The following is a 20,793-nucleotide window of genomic DNA, read 5'->3' on the forward strand; positions in this document are numbered from 1 at the left end:
CTCGGTTTTATAATTGCTTTAATCTCATCTCCTTTCCGTTGTTTTGCTATCCTATTTTGTTTGTCCCCTGACTCCTCAGAGTTTGGCATCTCATACCTCTGTTTTCTTTTCTTACTCTTTCCACCCCATTCCTCTTTCCCGCGAACGTCCATTTCTAACTAGCTTCCACTATCCGTTGATCAGCAGTTCATCCTGCAGGATATTCTCTTTATCAACTCAGCAGTTGTGGCCTCCCTACTCGTCTCCTCTTCAGCAGTTCCATCCACGATCGGCACTCCGGTCTGGCTCGAATCATTGACAAAAACAAGCAACATTGTTGCCCTCTGTTCTTCGCTGCCCGCAACGTGCAGGCTCGGTACTCCACAATTCGGCTCTATTCGTTCAATTCATCTGCTCGTCTCAACACAGGTCCCAGTTCAGCCAACTCACTGCATCCTTCTGCTTTGATTGAGTTGGCCTATTGTTAAAATATCAGTAGAACAGAAAATGCTGGAATCAACTATTAATTAAATGCTGACAGGTCACTTTGAAAGTAAAACCATAATATCTGTCGAGAACGTCAGCATAGATTAATGAAAGGGAAATCATGTTTAATAAACCTGTTAAGGTTTCTTTTGAGGCCATAACATGTAGGTTATATAAGGGAAGACAGTTAATATGGTGTATTTGGATTTTCAGAAGGCATTCAAAAAGCTGCTGTACAGGAGGTTATTAAACCATGTGACACAGGGGACAATATATTGAAATAAAATGAAGATTAGTTAATGAACAGAAAGTAGAGATGAGGAATACTGGTCATTTTCAGGTTGGGAGGCTTATGAGGTACTACAAGGATTGATGCTGCAGTCCCAGCTGTTCATAATCTGTGACATGAATGACAGGCAAGAATAATAGATCTATGTTTGCTGATGAAGGTGACAATGACAATTATGATGAGGATGTAAAGTGAGAAATGTAAACTGGTTAAGTGAATGAGCAAGAAGAACATGGCAGACAGAACCTAATATGGAAAGAAGTGAGGTTATTCACTTCCAGAGGAAAAAACGAAGAAAGAGGGGTGACAGATTGAAAGATGACAGAGGAACATGAGTATCCTCATATATACAAGTACAGCAGGCAATTATTAAGGCAAGCCGTCTGGTAGCCTTTATTGCCTCGAGGTGAGGTGAGACTGCATTTGTAGATGCTGCTTGAAGTGCTGAGGTTTTTCCAGCAGATTGTTTGTGGCTCCAGATTCCAGAGTCTGTAGCCTCTTGTGTTTGCAGCTGGAATACTGTGAATCTTGCCCAGATTTATGTCTTGTTTCCATGCTGTATGATGCTGTGACTCAAGACAATGTAATTCCACCGGAGTTGATAACAGGGGCTTTTCTGCCACCTGCTGGATTTTCACTCTATTACATAATACTGGAAATAAATACCATTTCAGTAATTTGTAATTATGCATCTCAGTGCTTCTTGTAAGTCCTTATTAAGAAGGAGTCATATAGCTATTTTTTCAAATATAATAAAACTAAAAGCTCAACAAAATGAAACCTCTCAGCGAGGACAGTTCCTGACTTGCAAAATATTTTCAGTGTTTTCACCTAATTGTTATGATTTCCAGCATCCTCTAGCCTTTTTTCTTCAATACAATATCATTTTGTTTCTATTTCCCTATTCAATAAGAAAAAAGTAATCTGTCACAGATAATGTAGTAACTATTCATCTATGTTTAGCTTTAATACAAAAAGCCATGTGTACATTTAATCTATGATAAATTGCACAAACAAAATCAGGTTTATCTCTGTAGGTAAATCAGAAAACAACTTTGAACATGAGAAAGGATCCATTTCTTTCCCAGCATATATGACAAATAAAAATTTCTTGTGTTTCCAGCTGGGTACAAGGATCGATTATAAATGATGTTTCAATGGCAAACTCTGCCATCATTTTCAGGGATGATGCCTGGGAATATCTAGTCCAGTGGTATTTATATCCCCGTTGTCCATCCCTCCTGATTGGTCAGTCCTCATCCAATCAGGTTTCCACTCTCCCACCTTGTTTATAATTGAATTCCAGTTCTTATTCAGAGTGAGACCTTCATCTTTGTTAAAATTCTTTTCCTCTAGCTTTATTTCAATAGCGTCCTTTACCAGTGCTCCCAAAAGCATCTTGCATGGCACAGTAGTTTTATGCTGTCAAAGTCAATCCTACCGCCATTGCGAGTGCACTGTTCTGCTACTGCCAATTTCTCCAGACACCCAAATAGATACTTCTCCTATGCTCCTTGATGCAGATTTCCACCGTGTGTCCCAACTGGCTAATATATACTGCTCTACATTCACAGGGAATCCTGTAAACACCAGCTGACCCAAGTCCCAGGTCACATTTGACCCATGTAAACTGTGACTTAAGCTTCCTTATGGGTTTGTGGATGGTAATAATCTGGTTTTTCTTCAGGATCCTGGCAATCCTTCCAGAAACCGAGGAAATATAGGGAAGGCAGGCGGTAGTGATGGGTTCTTCCTCATTGTTAGGTTTCCTGGTTTTTCTGTCAACCCTTTTAAGGATTGATTTCCTTCACCCTGTAGCCATTCTGTAGGAACATCGTGCATAATCGTCTTATCTCCTCAGGAAGACTCTCTGGGTCCTAAATATTTTCGTACAGTTAATCGAAATAGAAAGAACCGCTCTATGCTGGGAGGCGTGATGGTGGCTTTTAATGTTGAGGTATGTGAGAGTGGGTTTCCAATAGACATCATGTCCAAGGCTACCATCTGGTTTCCATTGTATTAAAATATCCAAGGAAGGGAGGCAACCAGTCTTCTCCATCTCCATCTCCATCGTAGATCGGATGTTTGGATGTATACTGTTCAAATGGTGGTGGAACTGTTGGAGTGCCCGGAGTCCATGAGGCTACACTAAAAAGGTGTTATCAACATATCTGACGAAGCACTTGGGACGTAACAGCCATGAACTCAAAGCCCTCTCCTCAAAGTCCTCCATGTAGAAATTAGCAATAACCAGCGACAAGGGTGATACCACGGCCACTCTGTCCATTTGCTCATGATAGGTCCCCTTACAGAGGGAGTACTTCGAAGTAAGGGTGTGTTCAAAGAGGTCAATGGTACTCTTATCAAACTTGACCGCAGGAGGACCAAGCTGTCCTTAATGGGAACTCACAATGACAGGGACACCACGTCCAAACTGACCATTATGTCCTCTGGGTTCAGCTGGATGTTGGTTATCGTTTTAATGAAGTTGGTTGAATTCGTGATGTGATGCTCACAGCCCCCAACAAAGGGAGAGAGCATGATCCTGAAACGCTTAGCGGGGTAGTAAGTCAAGAGTTTATCCCACTAACGATAGCCCTTGGGGGAACCCTTCCTTGTGTAGCTTAGGGAGCCTGTGAAGTCTTGGTGGTACCAGCGCATGAGACAGAATTGTCTTGCATATGTCTGCTTGCAGTCCAGATTTCTTCAGTAAAGTGGAGGTCATCCTGACAATCGAATTCACTGTAGAATTCTGTAGTGGGATCGTACAGAATCGATTAGATTTTCCCGTGATATTGCTCACAGGACATCAGGACCGTTGCATTTCCATTGTCCAATGGTGCAATCATGATGGCTGGGTTTTGCCATAGTGCCTGAATGCTTTCCTCAGTTTGATTGATGACAATGTTTTCTGGGTCCATTGGGGGAATGGCTGCAATTTGTTCAGATAGTCTGTTGTACTTCCTGACCAGCCTCGCAGTGTTCCTTTGTGAACTAGTTCACCTTGGGCAGTGGTGGAGCTTTCGATGTACTCCCAATCACTAGGAGACACCAGGGCTGACAATTCCAGGTGAAGCGACAGTAGTCAGTTCACGTTGACGCCCAATGGAATTGATACGTTCCCTATTCAACACTAGGGTAGCTTGTTGTAGAATGCGTTTAGTCTCCAGAGAAACCACCACGGAAGGCAACCTCACAAACTTAGAGATGATCTCCTTGTTCCAGCATCTCAGAATGGAGGTTAAAGAGCAAAAAAAGCCTTGTTTTCTCTTTGTGCAACGATTCAAAGCCAAGATTCTGAAAAAGTACTGGATTAATACCATCCACAAACCCACAAGGAAGTCAAGTCACAGCTTACGTGGGTCAAAGATGATCTGGGACTCAAGCGAGCTGGTGCTTACCGGATCCCCTGTGAAAGCAGAGCCAGGCGGGACGCACAGTGGAAACCGCATCAAGGAGCACAGGAGGTGTATCTGTTTGGGTTATCCAGAGACATCAATGGTAGCAGAATATTGCATTCGCAATGGCCATAGGATTGACTTCGACAGCACAAATCTACTGTGCCGTGCCAGTGGCTTTTGGGATCACCTGGTGAAGGAAGGTATTGAAATAAAACTAGAGGAAAAGAATTTTAACAAAGACGAAGGTCCCGCTTTAAGTAAGATCTGGAATTCGATTGTAAACAAGGTGGGAATGCAGAAACCAGATTGGATGAGGACTAACCAATCAGGAGTGACAGACTACGGGAGTATAAATACTACCGGACTAGACATGCCCACACATCATCCCTGAAGAAGTTCATAGTCATACTTATACTTTATTGATCCCAGGGGAAATTAGTTTTTGTTACAGTTGCACCATAAATAATTAAATAGTAATAAAACCATAACTATCGTAGAGTTCGTAGAGTTTGTCATCAGTTATCATTGATGTTGGTGCCTGGCTGGAAGCCCGAGCTAAGTTTATAACTTTGAACATGTTTTAGAAGCGTTCTGAGAATTAGAGAGAATAGTGGATAATGATGTTGATTGTTGCAGAAATACAATTTAATCCTGGAACAACGTTCAAGAAGCAGGCAAGCCAACTCTTGCCTACAAATTGCCCCTTATTTTAATATTCAGTGCTTGGTCCCATTTATTTCACTCTTTGTTTCCCCCCGCAAACATTTACTAGTTAGCATCATTGATTGAGCAATTGCTGTAGCCGATGACGATTCTGTCGTTGCCGGTACCGGTGGAGCCAGAGCTGACTGGCCGTTCCTACCTGCCATTCCTCCAGGAATCTCGCCGTTTCCGACGCACCGGCCACTTTGTTCTTCCTGAACTCGTCCTTGACGTATTGGTCGCCCAGGAGGCGCAGGTCGCTAGGCAACCGGCGATGGAGGCGCAGCAACCGCTTGTAGAGCGCGCGCACTCGCGCGGTGTGGGCGCCGGCCATGTGTCGCCCTAGTTGGGGTTCACGGTCTCTCGCCGCCTAGGTTGTATCGTCTTCCTGTTGCGGTACTACGCCAATATACCTCTTACTGCATTGCCGTTTTTTCCTAGGGAGGAGTGAATAGTTACATAACCCGATCATTCAGCACTTCCGTCAAAAGTGGGGTATGTTGACACACGTGACGCTCGGTAAGGCTATTTTCCTGGCCAATTCGATTCCTCCTCCCCCGCTGATAACATTGTTCCGGAAACCGTGTTGCTGTTGGGACAGTTATTGGTGTTGTACAAAGGTCAGAGACACAAAGCGAATGCTGGTGGTTGCCATGGACACGACGCTTCAAGCCGCAGGCATCAGAGCTCGTTCCGTGAAACTTGCGGCAGGGCATGCGGGCGCAGGCGCACTGTGCTCATCATGCTGGCGGTGCAAGTTTTAAAGGAATAATATTGTTGTGTGGTGGGATGTCGCTGGTATTCGCATCTCCTCTAGTTTCGGCAACTGATCCGCGCTGCTGCAAATACTGTAGCTAAATAATTTGGTTTGGGGAGGAGGAAGCATGATTTAGATCTGCTGTAGAGATATATACTTAACAACAGAGAAAGAATATTTTTAAAAAAGCTTAATATTTCACTTGTTATTGCTAACTTCGCGTAAACAGGACGAGGGGTATGATATGCATATAGCTTAGGGAGAATAAGGAAGCTCCATAGAGAACGCTACATCACAGGAAAGGCCCTTCAATCTACTATCCCTGAGTAAATCACAGTTAACCCATCACTACTGGGGCACAGGTCGCCGACAGGTTATTTTCTGTTTGTGTTTGCGTAGCTCTGGGTTTTTACGGGATGGGGTAGCAGTCCCATGCCCAACCCTCCTTTCACAGCCAGGGTTGGCACTGTCTATGGTGCACCATGCCAATTAAAACTAATCCCAACTCTCTGAACGTGGTCTGTGTCTGGCCATCACCAGTAACCTGTCCTGGCCCAATCACATTGATGTCACAGCCAAGAAAGCTCACTAGCGCCTCTGCTTCTGAGGAGGCGAGAGCAATTCAGCGTGTCCCCATTGACTCAAAAATTTTCATCGCTGCACCACAGAAAGCATTTTGTCTGGATGCATAACTGCTTCGTACAGCAATCGTTCTGCCTGTGACCACTAGGACCTGCAGAGTTGTGGACACAGCTCAGTACATCAGCCTCCTTCTATCGATTCTGTCCATACTTCTCAATCCCTCAGCAAAGCAGCCAGCATAGTCAATGACTCTACCCACTCTGGGCATTCTGTTTTCTTCCTCATCAGGCAGAAGATACAAAAGCCTGAAAACATCTATAAGCTGCACAAGGACATCTTCTATCCCACAGTTATCATAGACTTGAATGGACCTCTTGTATGATAAAATGGACTCTTCACCTCACAATGTACCTTGTTATGATCTTGCACTTTATCATTTACCTGCACTGCACTCTTGGTAGTTTTTATCCTTTATTCTGCATTGTTGTTGTTTTACCTTATTCTAGCTCAATGCATTGTGTAATGAATTGATCAGTACAAACAGTATGCATGACAAGCTTTTCACTGTATCTTGGTACATGTGACAGTAACAAACTAATAAGCTGGTACCTGTCCAAAAGCCGTGTAAATGCTGCTGTGTACTAGATAATCCCTCTGAATCAACGATGATTTCCTTCCTCTCTAGTTCACACTCTTCCCAGATTATTTTTTGTTCCCCTGACACATGGACTCAAGGTTCTCAATTCCATTGGAAATATGCTTCCAGAAGTTCCCAAGAGTTTATGGGGTAGTGGGAATGTTGCATTCTTCAAAGATCCTGAAAGATTAAGCATATATAGCTTACAACTAAACTTGTATACACAACACACTTGTCACATTAATTAGATAAAGTGCCAAAAACACATGTTCTGCCACATGTAATCTCTTCCCATGACAGAGCTTACAACAGAGTGTCTGATTAAGGAATCCCTTGCTGGGTGTGGAAATAGAACAGGCCTCCCAAGCAAACTGACTTAATGTTACTAAAATCTCAGTGCTTGGTATGTTGGCCTGGGAGAGGCCACTGATGTTGGTTCCCTTATCTTGTCTGTGAATCTGGAGTACTTGATGGGGAGAACTTTGGTGGTAACTTTCCAGTACCTGCAGTGTCTGCTATAGCTAGTCCATATCTCAGAAATGTACTGTATAATCACTGTTACCCTCCTATTTATATCTGAAATAATTATCTACATGGAATTAAAAGATAACAGGGCTCTCACTATGCCAAAAGCATACAGTTACAAATCATTCCATGTGGTGTTGCAGGCTAACAAGTGTCATTATGAAAACAAAGCAAGCACTGGGTTTCAGTTCCAGTAAGTGAAAAGTGCGCAAGTTAATTTAAATGTTTTCAAACCTTGATTTGAGCACACTTGGTGTTCTATCTACCCATTTGATTTCCATGTTAACAAAGAACAGTAGCACAGGAACAGGCTAATGATGTCTGTGCTGTACATAATGGCAATTAATCTAATGCCATCTGCCTATACATAGTCCATATCCCTCCATTTCCCATGACTATGAATTCCTCTGTTGATAACTATTAGGAGCCAATGCAGTCTTATAGTACTGTAGTAGCTTTGATAGTTTATTTATTTATCTAATTTATTCTGTATTTCATTCAAATACATAATTTTTTTGCTGTTAAATGGTGGTTTGTCTTTTTTATACATTTTTAACCATTTCCATGAAACTTCAGCTAACTGGGGCTTTCGCTTAATGGGGCCAAAATGTGTCCTAATTAACTAAAATCCACTGGATACAAACCACATAAAGCACTTAAGTGACGGTTATTTGTTACATTTTCTCAAATAAACTAAAAGCAATGTCATTGACCTCCCACATCATGAAGACCCTGGAGAGACTTGTCCTGGAGCTGCTCCGGCCTATGGTCAGGCCACACTTAGATCCCCTCCAGTTCGCCTACCAGCCCTGACTAGGAGTTGAGGATGCCATCGTCTTCCTGCTGAGCCGTGTCTACACCCACCTGGTCAAGCCAGCGAGCACTGTGAGGGTCATGTTTTTTGACTTCTCCAGTGCCTTCAACACCATCCGCCCTGCTCTGCTGGGTGAGAAGCTGACAGTGATGCAGGTGGAGCTTCCCTGGTATCATGGATTCTTAATTACCTGACTGGCAGACCACAGTACGTGGGCTTACAACACTGTGTGTCCGACAGAGTGATCAGCAGCACTGGGGCTCAACAGGGGACTGTCTTGTCTCCCTTTCTCTTCACCATTTACACCTCGGACTTCAACTACTGCACAGAGTCTTCTCATCTTCAGAAGTTTTCCGATGACTCTGCCATAGTTGGATGCATCAGCAGGGGAGATGAGGTTGAGTACAGGGCTACGGTAGGAAACTTTGTCACATGGTGTGAGCAGAATTATCTGCAGCTTAATGTGAAAAAGACTAAGGAGCTGGTGGTAGACCTGATGAGAGCTAAGGTACCGGTGACCCCTGTTTCCATCCAGGGGGTCAGTGTGGACATGGTGGAGGATTACAAATACCTGGGGATACAAATTGACAATAAACTGGACTAGTCAAAGAACTCTGAGGCTGTCTACAAGAAGGGTCAGAGCCGTCTCTATTTCCTGAGGAGACTGAGGTCCTTTAACATCTGCCGGACGATGCTGAGGATGTTCTACGAGTCTGTGGTGGCCAATGCAATCATGTTTGCTGTTGTGTGCTGGGGCAGCAGGCTGAGGGTAGCAGACACCAACAGAATTAACAAACTCATTCGTAAGGCCAGTGATGTTGTGGGGATGGAACTGGGCTGTCTGATGGTGGTGTCTGAAAAGAGGATACTGTCCAAGTTGCATGCCATCTTGGACAATGTCTCCCATCCACTACATAATGTACTGGTTGGGCACAGGAGTACATTCAGCCAGAGACTCATTCCACTGAGATGCAACACAGAGCGTCATAGAAGGTCATTTCTGCCTGTGGCCATCAAACTTTACAACTCCTCCCTTGGAGGGTCAGACACCCGGAGCCAATAGGCTGGTCCTGGACTTATTTCCTGGCATAATTTACATATTACTATTTAATTATTTATGGTTTTATTACTATTTAATTATTTATGGTGCAACTGTAACGAAAACCAATTTCCCCCGGGATCAAAAAAGTATGACTATGACTATGTCATCTAGCACCAAGTGTTGACTTCTGGATATGCACAATCATTTTGGTAGGAACCCTGAATAAACATTCAAATTTTGGGCATCCTCTGTAGACTGGACAAGAGATACTCAGCAGCATTAAGATTTTGGGTATGGACAGCATTATGGCAAGTAATAATGAAATATAATAAAAACAAAAGTAATAAAAGTTAAGAGCATATTGAATTTCTTGCAAAACAATATTCAGAGTATCAGCATTCACAGAGTATTAATGTGTTATTCAGTGACAAGTTATGTATTGGAATTAATTAAAAATTTAACTATTACAGAACATGGATAATAATGACCAAATTATGACTGAATTTAACAGTTGGTACTGAAATTAATTCTTGTTTCAAGGTCTTCTGCTACTCATTTATGATCTTACCAACCAACTTTTATTGCAATCCACCTCTTTACAACTCTCTGAAACTAACCCACATACATCTGATTATATTTATCTTAAACGTGATTTTAACAATTATAAGTAGAACAGCGATAGTCACAGATATGATCCTTAGGTCATTCAACATTGCTGATATTACTTCCTTGAAAAGACTTGGTCTCAGACATCACATCTTGTCGTGACAAACTTCCACTATAGACTCTCTTAGTCATAAGCTATGTTCTCTTGAGAGTTCTTTATCTGTTTACCATCATTGTTCATGTGCTCTACTCCTAATCTGATGGTATAACAGAAACAAAATATTATTTGAATTTCTTGCATTCATTCCTGTTCTGATCTAAGATTGCAAAGTGGCTCCATTAGTTGGAACTTCCCAAGCAAATACATCATTAGCAGAATCATGTTCTTATATGGTGCTGAGACTAATATGTGGCACTTCCCTGCTCCTAGGCAATGCTAAACTGTTGGAGACATTTGATGCATGGAACTTCAATTCCTGGAAGTTCAGACTTGTGCAAGTTTCAAAAACATGCTTGAGAAAGAGGAACTAATGAACATGGATTACTTTTTTTGTTAACTATTAGCTTTCATCAGAAGGTACCAATTTCAATTTTGAACTCAAATATTTGAACTTGAGTCCAGACAAGGTGGTGTGCTGAAAGATTTCTATACCATGTGCTATGCTAATATTTTGATCAATAACATAAATAAATTAATGATACTTTCAATTCCAAAAATAATTTTATATTGCTCATTTTTCACTCTGCTGTATACCAAGTTATAGCTAAATAGTTCTGCTTTTGACAGTACTGCCTAGAAAAACCCCAAAGAATAGATTTCAGAAAAAAACGTAAGAACCCCAAAGCCCATATCCCCCTCCCACATACAAGCAGCATCAACCCCACTTGTACTAACATAAAGAATCAGCATTCCCAACACCCGCCATGCCAGCAACGTCAAAGCCCCTAGAGAGAGACCATGGTCTACAGTACATCAGAAACTAACTGCTCACTCCAGCATTTCAATATCCCACAGGCTCTCTCTCACTAACAAGGGTGAGACAGATATCGCTCTGAGTGGGGAAACAAATAGTTGCTATTTTGATGTTACAGCTGGTCTGAAGCATTGCTTTTATTTCGAGTTCCCTGACTTGAGAATCAGCAGCAAACTTTTCCTCACCATCAAGGGACAGAGAGCGATCGATCACCAAGGGCAGAGGCCTCCGACAGCCACTCTCACTGCCTTCGATGTTCCGGCTCCCACTGTTCAGAGCACCGGCGAGAGTTCATGTCCACAGGGCAGCGCAAGTCTGCACCCCGACTTCAGGCTGAACCTGCACATATCAAAACCGAGGGCAATCAATGAGCTCCAAGAATGGCACAAAGATCCCAACAGGACCCCAGCCACCCTGAAATGGAAAATAGAGACATTGGAAGAAGAAGAATTTCTCTTTTCGCTGTTTCACTGGTGGGCTAGAAGTTGCCCCGATGCCATCTTGAGATTCGCCCAAGTTCTTTAGTAGCTATTGTTAATTAGACCTTGTATTCTTTTGCAACAAGAAAATACTGGAGGGACTCAGCAGGTTGAGCAGCTTCTGTGTAGGGAAAGGAATAAACAATATTTTGTTTTGAAACTCTTCATTAGGACTGAAAGTGGAGAGAGAAGATATCTGAGAGGAGGAGGAGAGGGGGAGGCATGAGACAAGTGAGCAGTTGACCATTGGCAGATGGAGCCACGTGGGGAGGGGGAGACAGAAACATGTGGATAGTAGATGGAAACAAACAGAAAATAAGGCAGATGGAACTAGATGAGGGATAGGGGGAGTTGAACACGGAGACAGGTAGAAGGGTGATAAGTGGAAACAAAAATACTGGATTCCGATAAATAAGGAAGGTGAAAATGGTACCCATTAGCAGAGAAGTAGATGGAAGCAGGGATCTAGTGGGTGAAAAGTGTGGATAGTAGCTGTATAGAACCAGCAATGAGTAAAAAGTTGGTGATGAGCAGCTGGAGGGAGTTATGGTATGAGATAGGGGACCGTAAATGGATTGGAAGAAAAGGGGGTATTACGTAGAAGAGATAAGAGTTACAAGAAATTGAAAATTCAAAGTTCTTACATTGGGTTGTAGACTACCAAGGGAGAATTTGGGATTTTGTTCCTCTAGTTTTCATTGGGAGCTCACACAGGTGAAGCAAAATTCAAAGTAAATTCTATTATCAAAATACATATCTGCCACCATATACAACCAAGAGATCCATTTTCTTGTTGGCATGCTCAATAAATCTATAGAAAATAACCATAACAGAATCAATGAAAAACCACCCAACTGGGGTGTTCAACCAGAGTGCAGAAGACAACGAACTGTGCAAGTACAAGAAGAAGAAATTATAATAATAATAAATAAGTCAACAATAAATATGGACAAAATGAGATGTAGTGTCCTTGAAAGTGAGTCCATAGGTTGTGGGAACATTTCAATGATGGGCAAATGAAGATGAGTGAAGTTATCCACTTTTGTTCAAGAGCCTAATGGTTGAGGAGTAGTAACTGCTCCTGAACCTGGAGGAGAAAATCCTGAGGCTCCTGTACCTCCTGTATGGGAAAGATCACTGACAATGCAAGGGGCACTTCATACACATATCCTGATAAATATCTCTCTTCTGGTGATTCTCTCAGTAATCCTCACAATCCTTTGTTGGGACTTCTGGTCAGATGCCTTGCAATTACCATACCAGATGGTGATGCAGCTGGTCAGACACTCTTGATGGTGTTCCTGTAAAAATTGGTTACCATGCAGGGTTGGGGAAGGTTAGTGTCACTTATCTCCATCTCTTCAGGAAATAGATGGTGTTGAGTGACCAAGTGGAATCATCTATTATTTGCCCTTGTAGAAACTTGGTGCTTCTAAAGGCTGATTTATACTTGTGCGTACCAGCTTACGCCATAGCCTACGCAAGTGGGCTACGCCGTTGTGAGCATTTATACTTGTGCGTTGGTGTGTCTGCGTCATTCTGTAATTCACCACCAAAACGCTAGTTGGCAGTGGGGTTTCTATGCCACTGTGTTGAGTTTCTTCGTGTTGAAATTCAACACGAAGAAACTCAAACTTCAAACAATGGTGACTGAAACTGAAGGAGGGTGAATTTTCTGTGCTTGTCCAGCCACTGACAGACATGGATGAGAAAATGCATTTCAAATATTTTCAGATGTCGGCAGGTAGGTTTGACGATTTGCTTCATTGTCTCCAACCGTTTATTTCGCATCAGTGTGCGCACAGTACAGGTTTCCCCCGCCATCTGAAGGTAGAGCGTTCCTATGAAACGGTTCGTAAGCCGAAATGTCATAAAGCGAAGAAGCAATTACCATTTATTTATATGGGAAAATTTTGTGAGCGTTCGCAGACCCAGAAATAACCTACCAAGTTATGCCAAATAACACATAAAACCTAAAATAACAGTAACATATAGTAAAAGCAGGAATGATATGATTAATACACAGCCTATATAAAGTAGAAATACTTTTCCACAATCATTGCTGGCATTGCTTGCCGAAGCGAAAATCTCATGCAAGCGCTCTCCGCAGAAACACGACGCAAGCGCTCTCCGCAGAAACACGACGCAAGCGCTCTCCAGTAACCTTTAAGCTATGAAGCTGCCAAAACATACCAAGTAACACGAAAAAATACACAGCCGAAATAAAGTAGAAATAATGTATATACAGTGTATTATCACTTACCGTAATCAGGAAGACAGCTTGCGGAGCACACTGATGATGGTGTATTAGACTGAGTCGTCACAGGTTGGGGTGGTGCAGTGATCTCCACCCTCCAGGGCTCCGAGCGATACATTGCCGCGAGGCACGCAGCAGTCCAGCGGTAGCCGGGAGGCACACAGCACATCTTTAAGAAAAAAGTCAAAATAAACGTGCTAATTAATTAGGTGCCGCCCGACACGTAATTGTCGGCTCAGATCAGTGCCGATTGCCGATTGCATCACCTCTGATCTGGGCCGACATTTACGTGTGGGGCGGCACCGAATTAACTAGAATGTTTATTTCAGCTTTTTTCTTAAAGATGTGCTGTGTGTCTCCCGGCTACTGCTGCATTCTCCGCAAATCGGTACTGTATCTGTCCGTGGCCTGGGTGTTGGCGTGGTGGGACACTGGGGTGTCATCTTGTTGTCTGTTTCCATTAGAGCAGGCCGCTCATCTTCTCCTATGACTGCCTGCCTTGATGTCGAAGGTCGAGGTTCGTCGTCTGCTGTGGCTGATGTGGAAGGCTTGCTTGACTGCTGAGCCTCACGCATTTTTCTATCATACAGTTCCTTTGTAAGGACTCAAACCATCTTGCAAATATCCCCTAAACCAACGTACCCTTTCAAAATTAAAGTCGTACTTTATCATTGCAGCGAAAATCTCACGCAGTGGCTTCACGTTCATTTCGCTACTGCATTCGGTTTTGATTGTTATCCTTTCCTCTTCCAATTGCATCAGCTCTTCATCTATCTGTTCTTGGTCATGGGATGCCAAAACCTCTTCAACATCATCTTCGTCAGCTTCCACAAGTCAAACTCACTTTGTCCTTACTTTGTTCACCACGATCAAAACGCTTAATTATGTCTAGTTTTATGCTAAATGTAACACCCTTACAAGTTCTTTCAGGCTTTTCCAATACCTCAGAACTCATCTTGCAAATGGCTGCTCAATGCAACGTGTTAAAGCAATGCCTTTCCGAATCTGAGGGAGAGCGGCTGCTCGGGGCGCGTGCGGCTTTTTATCGCGCGCAGATTTTTTCGTGCGCTGATTTTTTTCGTAACAGTGAAAACACCTTCTGAAAGCGAAAACAGGGTACTAATGTAGGTCTTTCATAACAGTGAGGTTTCGTAAAGCGAACGTTCGAAAAGCGGGGGACACCTGTATACTCAGAGACTAGTAATCACCATTCGAGTTTTAGCTTCAGGTGGAAGTCTTTCTTTCTTTTTAAATCTTTTTATTGAATAAGTATACAAAGGGTAAACCATAAAGGCACTAATACACTGTTAGAAATTACAGGAGATATTAATACAGAAGAAAAAATTGATAAGGTGGAAGTCAACAGGCTGTAGCAGCTAGCTACAAACTGGTGTCAAGCACAGGGTCCTCCATAATTTTGGAGGTTTGTAAACCTTTATGGAAAACATTGCAGCCAGAGTTTCTTCCCTGCCCTTCAGTCGCCCATTGAGAAGCTATTGCAGCGTAGGAGGAAATGCAATGCTACCAAGCGGACCAATCACAGTTGTTTGGTCTGCATCGCCGTGACGCGTAGTTACATTTTGGGGGAGGGGGGTGCGCGTTAGGCTACGGTGTAGGGTTCAGCGTAGAGTACAGCCTAGGGTACAGCGCAGTGTTTGAGGGTTGGCACAACATTGTGGGCCAAAGGGCCTGTACTGTGCTGTACTCTTCTATGTTCTATGTTCTACAGCATACATTTGACACACAAGTATAAATCAGCCTTCACTCTCTCCACGGAGGAGCTGTGTACGTGCAGTGAAGAGTGGTCAGCCTGCAGTGTCCAAAAGTCTACAATCATCTCTTTGATCTTGTCCACATTGTGATTTCAAGTTGTTGTGCTTGCACCATTCTACCAGCCACTCTCTGTACACCATCTCGTTGTTGTTGATGAGGACAACCACTGATGTGTCACCAGTGTGCTTGATGATATTTAGCAATGCAGTTATGCATCAGCAGTGTGAACAGCAGCAGGCTGAGCACGCGGCCTTGGGGAGCACTGGCGCTCAGCTTGATGGAGTTAGAGATGATTCCACTAACATGGACTGACTGGCCTTTCTGTCAAGAATTCCAAGATCCAGTTACAGAAAGAGCTGTTGAGACCCAGTGAGGACAGTTTACTCTCCAGCTTCAGATGAATTATCATATTAAATGCTGAGCACAATTTTCCAGGTGGGATGGGGCAAGGTGGAGTGCAGAGGCTATGACAACATCAATGAGCCGATTTGAGTGATAAGTGAACTGGAAAGGGTCCAGTGTAGCAGGAAGATGGGATTTAATGTGATCTATAACCATCTGTTCAAAGTACTTCGTTATTGTTACGGCCAGTGCCACCGGACAGTGGTCATTGAGGCAGGTTACTGTCGCAGTCTCGGGCACCAGGATGACAGTGGATGCCTTGAAGCCTGAGAGGACAGAGGACTGTTACAGAGAGATGCTGGAGGAAGTCATGGGAGGATTGTCTACGGAGTCTCTGTGGGTGGAAGTTAGGAACAGGAAGGGGTCAATAACTCTACTGGGTGTTTTTTATAGATCACCCAATAGTAACAGGGACATTAAGGAGTAGATAGGCAGACAGATTCTGGAAAGGTGTAATAATAACAAGGTTGTCATGGTGGGAGATTTTAATTTCCCTAATATCAATTGGCATCTCCTTAGAGCAAGGGGTTTAGATGGGATGGAGTTTGTTAGGTGTGTTCAGGAAGGTTTCTTGACACAATATGTAGATAAGCCTACAAGAGGAGAGGATGTACTTCATCTGCTATTGGGAAAGTGAACCTGGTCAGGTGTCAGATCTCTCAGTGGGAGAGCATTTTGGAGATAGTGATCACAATTCTATCTCCTTTACCATAGCACTGGAGAGGGATAGGAACAGACTAGTCAAGAAAGTGTTCAATTGGAGTAAGGGGAAATATGAGGCTATCAGGCAGGAACTTGGAAGCATAAATTGGGAACAGATGTTCTCAGGGAAATGTACAGAAGAAATGTGGCAAATGTTCAGGGGATACCTACATGGAGTTCTGCATAGGTACGTTCCAATGAGACAGGGAAAGGATGGTAGGGTACAGAAATGGTGGTGTACAAAGAACATAGAACATAGAATAGTACAGTACATTACTGGCCCTTCGGCCCCCAATGTTGTGCCAACCTTCAAACCCTGCCTCCCATATAACCTCCCACCTTAAATTCCTCCATATACCTGCCTAGTAGTCTCTTAAACTTCATGAGTGTATCTGCTTCCACCACTGACTCAGGCAGCGCATTCCACGCACCAACCACTCTGTGTAAAAAACCTTCCTCTAATATCCCCCTTGAACTTCCCACCCCTTACCTTAAAGCCATGTCCTCTTGTATTGAGCAGTGGTGCCCTGGGGAAGAGGCACTGGCTATCCACTCTATCTATCCCTCTTATTATCTTGTACGCCTCTATCATGTCTCCTCTCATCCTCCTTCTCTCCAAAGAGTAAAGTCGTAGCTCCCTTAATCTCTGATCATAATGCATACTCTCTAAACCAGGCAGCATCCTGGTAAATCTCCTCTGTACCCTTTCCAATGCTTCCATATCCTTCCTATAGTGAGGCAACCAGAACTGGACACAGTACTCCAAGTGTGGCCTAACCAGAGTTTTATAGAGCTGCATCATTACATTGCGACTCTTAAACTCTATCCCTCGACTTATGAAAGGTAACACCCCATAAGCTTTCTTAACTACCCTATCTACCTGTGAGGCAGCTTTCAGGGATCTGTGGACATGTACCCCCAGATCCCTCTGCTCCTCCACACTACCAAGTATCCTGCCATTTACTTTGTACTCTGCCTTGGAGTTTGTCCTTCCAAAGTGTACCACCTCACACTTCTCCGGGTTGAACTCCATCTGCCACTTCTCAGCCCACTTCTGTATCCTATCAATGTCTCTCTGCAATCTTCGACATTCCTCTACACTACACTATCTTTGACAATCGTCTACACTATCTACAACACCACCAACCTTTGTATTGTCTGCAAACTTACCAACCCACCCTTCTACCCCCACATCCAGGCTGTTGAAAATCTCATCAAGAAGAAAAGAAAAACTTATGAAAAGTTCAAAAAAACTAGGTAATGATAGAAATCTAGGAGATTATAAGGCTAGCAGGAAGCAGTTTAAGAATGAAATTAGGAGAGCCAGAAGCGGCCATGAGATGGCCTTGGCGGACAGAATTAAGGAAACCCCTAAGGCATTCTACAAGTATGTGAAGAGCAAGAGGATAAAATGTGAAAGAATAGGACCAAGCAAGTGTGACAGTGTAAAAGTGTGTATGGAACTGGAGGAGATAGCAGAGGTAATTAATGAATACTTTGCTTCAGTATTCACTACGGAAAAGGATCTTGGCGATTGTAGGGATGACTTACAGCAGACTGAAAAGCTTGAGCATATAGACATTAAGAAAGAGGATGTGCTGGAGCTTTTGGAAAGCATCGTTGGATAAATCACCGGGACTGAACGAGATGTACCCCAGCTACTGTGGGAGGCGAAAGAGGAGATTGCTGAGCCTCTGGCAATGATCTTTGCATCATCTATGAGGACAGAAGAGGTTCCAGAGGATTGGCGGGTTGTGGATGTTGTGTTCCCTTATTGAAGAAAGGGAGTAGAGATAGTCCAGGAAATTATAGACCAGTGTGTCTTACTTCAGTGGTTGGTAAGTTGATGGAGAAGATCCTGAGAGGCAGGATTTATGAACATTTGGAGAGGTATAATATGATTAAGAATAGTCAGTATGGCTTTGCCAAAGGCAGGTTGTGCCTTACGAGCCTGATTGAATTTTTTGAGGATGTGACTAAACACATTGATGAAGGTAGAGCAGTAGATGTAGTGTATATGGATTTCAGCAAGGCATTTGATAAAGTACCCCAGACAAGGCTTTTTGAAAAAGTAAGGAGGCATGGGATCCAAGGGGACATTACTTTGTGGATCCAGAATTGGTTTGCCCATAGAAGGCAAAGAGTGGTTGTAGATAAGTCATATTCTGCATGGAGGTCGGTGACCAGTGGTGTGCTTCAGGGATTGGTTCTAGGACCCTACTCTTTATGATGGTTATAAATAACCTGGATCAGGAAGTTGAGGGATGGGTTAGTAAGTTTGCTGATGACACAAAGGTTGGGGATGTTGTGGATAGTGTGGTGGGCTGTCAGAGCTTACAGCAAGACATCGGTAGGATGCAAAACTGGGCTGAGAAGTAGCAGATGGAGTTCAACCCAGATAAGTGTGAGGTGGTTCATTTTGGTAGGTCAAATATGATGGCAGAATATAGTATTAATAGTAAGACTTTTGGCAGTGTGGACGATCAGAGGGATCTTGGGGTACGAGTCCATAGGACACTCAAAGCTGCTACACAGGTTAACATTCTGGTGAAGAAGGCATACGGTGCATTGGCCTTCATCAATTATGGGACTGAGTTTAGGAGCCGAGAGGTAATGTTGCAGCTATATAGGACCCTGGTCAGACCTTGGAGTACTGTGCTCAGTTCTGGTCGCCTCACTACAGGAAGGATGTGCAGAGGAAATTTACAAGGATATTGCTTGGATTGGGGAGCATGCCTTATGAGAATTGGTTGAGTGAACTCGATCTTTTCTCCTTGGAGCAATGGAGGATGAGAGGTGACCTGATAGAGGTGTATAACGTGATGAGAGGCACTGATCGTGTGGGTAGTCAGAGGCTTTTTCTCAGGGCTGAAATGGCCAATGTGAGAGGTCATAGTTTTATGGTGCTTGGAAGTAAGTTCAGGGGTAAGTTTTTTACGCAGAGAGTGGTGAGTGTGTGGAATGGGCTGCCGGCGATGGTGGTGGAGGCGAATATGATAAGATCTTTTTAGAGACTCCTCGATAGGTATATGGAGCTTAGAACAATAGAGGGATATGGTAACCCTAGGTAATTTCTAAAGTAAGGACATATTCGGCACAGCATTGTTGGGCAATGGGCCTGTATTGTGCTGTTGGCTTTCTATGTTTCTATTGCTGTTACAGCCTCAGTTATCTCAGCCACAGAGTCCCTCAGCACCCGACCAGGTATGTTATCAGACCCGCCACCCGCAACCCTGCAGTTTTACGATGGGTTCTTTATTGTTACTGGTGACTTCAACCATGATGACTTCAAAACAGTCCTGGATAAATTATATCAGCATGTTGACTTTGCTACCAGAGGTGAGAAAACATTAGACCTGGTTTATATCAACACCCCGGGTGTATACAAAGTTGTTCCTTTTCCCGTCATCCAAATCTCTGACCACTTATCTGTTATGCTAATTCCTGCAGACCACCCTCTGATTAAACATGTCAGACCAGTTCAAAAGGAGATGAAGATCTGGCCAGAAGGAGCATATCAGTTTTACAGGACTATTTTGAAAACACAGACTACAACATGTTCAGGGAGCTGGCTACCAAAGACCATCATATTAACATAGGTGAATATTCTAGATTTGTAACTGGCTACATCATGAAGTGTACTGAGGGTGTCACCTTATTAAACACATCTCAGTGAGGGCAAAATCGGAAGCCATGGCAGACAGCAAAGATCTAGGCACAGCTGAGAGATCAGAATGCCGGGCAGCATCTCTAGGAAGAGGTACAGTCAACATTTCAGGCTGAGACCCTTCATCAGAACTAACTGAAAGAAGAGCTAGTAAGAGATTTGAAAGTGGGAGGGGGATGGGGAGATCCAAAACGATAGGAGAAGACAGGAGCGGGAGGGATGGAGCCAAGAGCTGGACAGGTGATAGGCAAAAGGGATACGAGAGGATCATGGGACAGGAGGCCCAGGGAGAAAGAAAAGGGGGGGGGAAGCTCACAGGATGGGCAAGGGGTATAGTGAGAGGGATAGAGGGAGAAAAAGGAGAGAAAAAGAATGTGTGTATATAAATAAATAACGCATGGGGTACGAGGGGGAGGTGGGGCGCCAGTGCTGAGTACCCCTTCAGCCATATTTTTTCAATAATATGTATTCCTTCTGGATACTGCTGGGCATGGGAGGGCTACCAGGGAGATCCGGAGCGACCAGTTCTCTGGCGCTGATTCTGGCTCTGTGGCTCAGAAGGGAAGGGGGAGAAGAGGAGTGCAGTGCTGTTAGGGGATCTTCAAGGAGCGGTGTCTCAGAAAGGCAGCGTCCATTATTAAGGACCTCCAGCACCCAGGGCATGCCCCTTTCTCACTGTTACCATCAGGTAGAGGGTACAGAAGCCTAAAGGCGCACAC

The 20,793-nt window shown here is 43.6% G+C and overlaps 1 protein-coding gene across 1 annotated transcript in view; it reads right to left on the minus strand.

The window, feature by feature from the left end:
- Positions 1–5,467, minus strand: part of sdhaf3 (succinate dehydrogenase complex assembly factor 3) — a 29,376-nt gene extending 23,909 nt beyond the window's left edge. The window contains exon 1 of the mRNA XM_072253418.1: positions 5,018–5,467. Coding sequence (XP_072109519.1) covers positions 5,018–5,191 — 174 coding nt within the window. The 5' untranslated portion in view covers positions 5,192–5,467. The remainder of the gene's footprint in view (positions 1–5,017) is intronic.
- Positions 5,468–20,793: the final 15,326 nt, after the last annotated feature.

This window comes from Mobula birostris, chromosome 3 (assembly GCF_030028105.1).
Source record: "Mobula birostris isolate sMobBir1 chromosome 3, sMobBir1.hap1, whole genome shotgun sequence".
NCBI lineage: Eukaryota > Metazoa > Chordata > Chondrichthyes > Myliobatiformes > Myliobatidae > Mobula > Mobula birostris.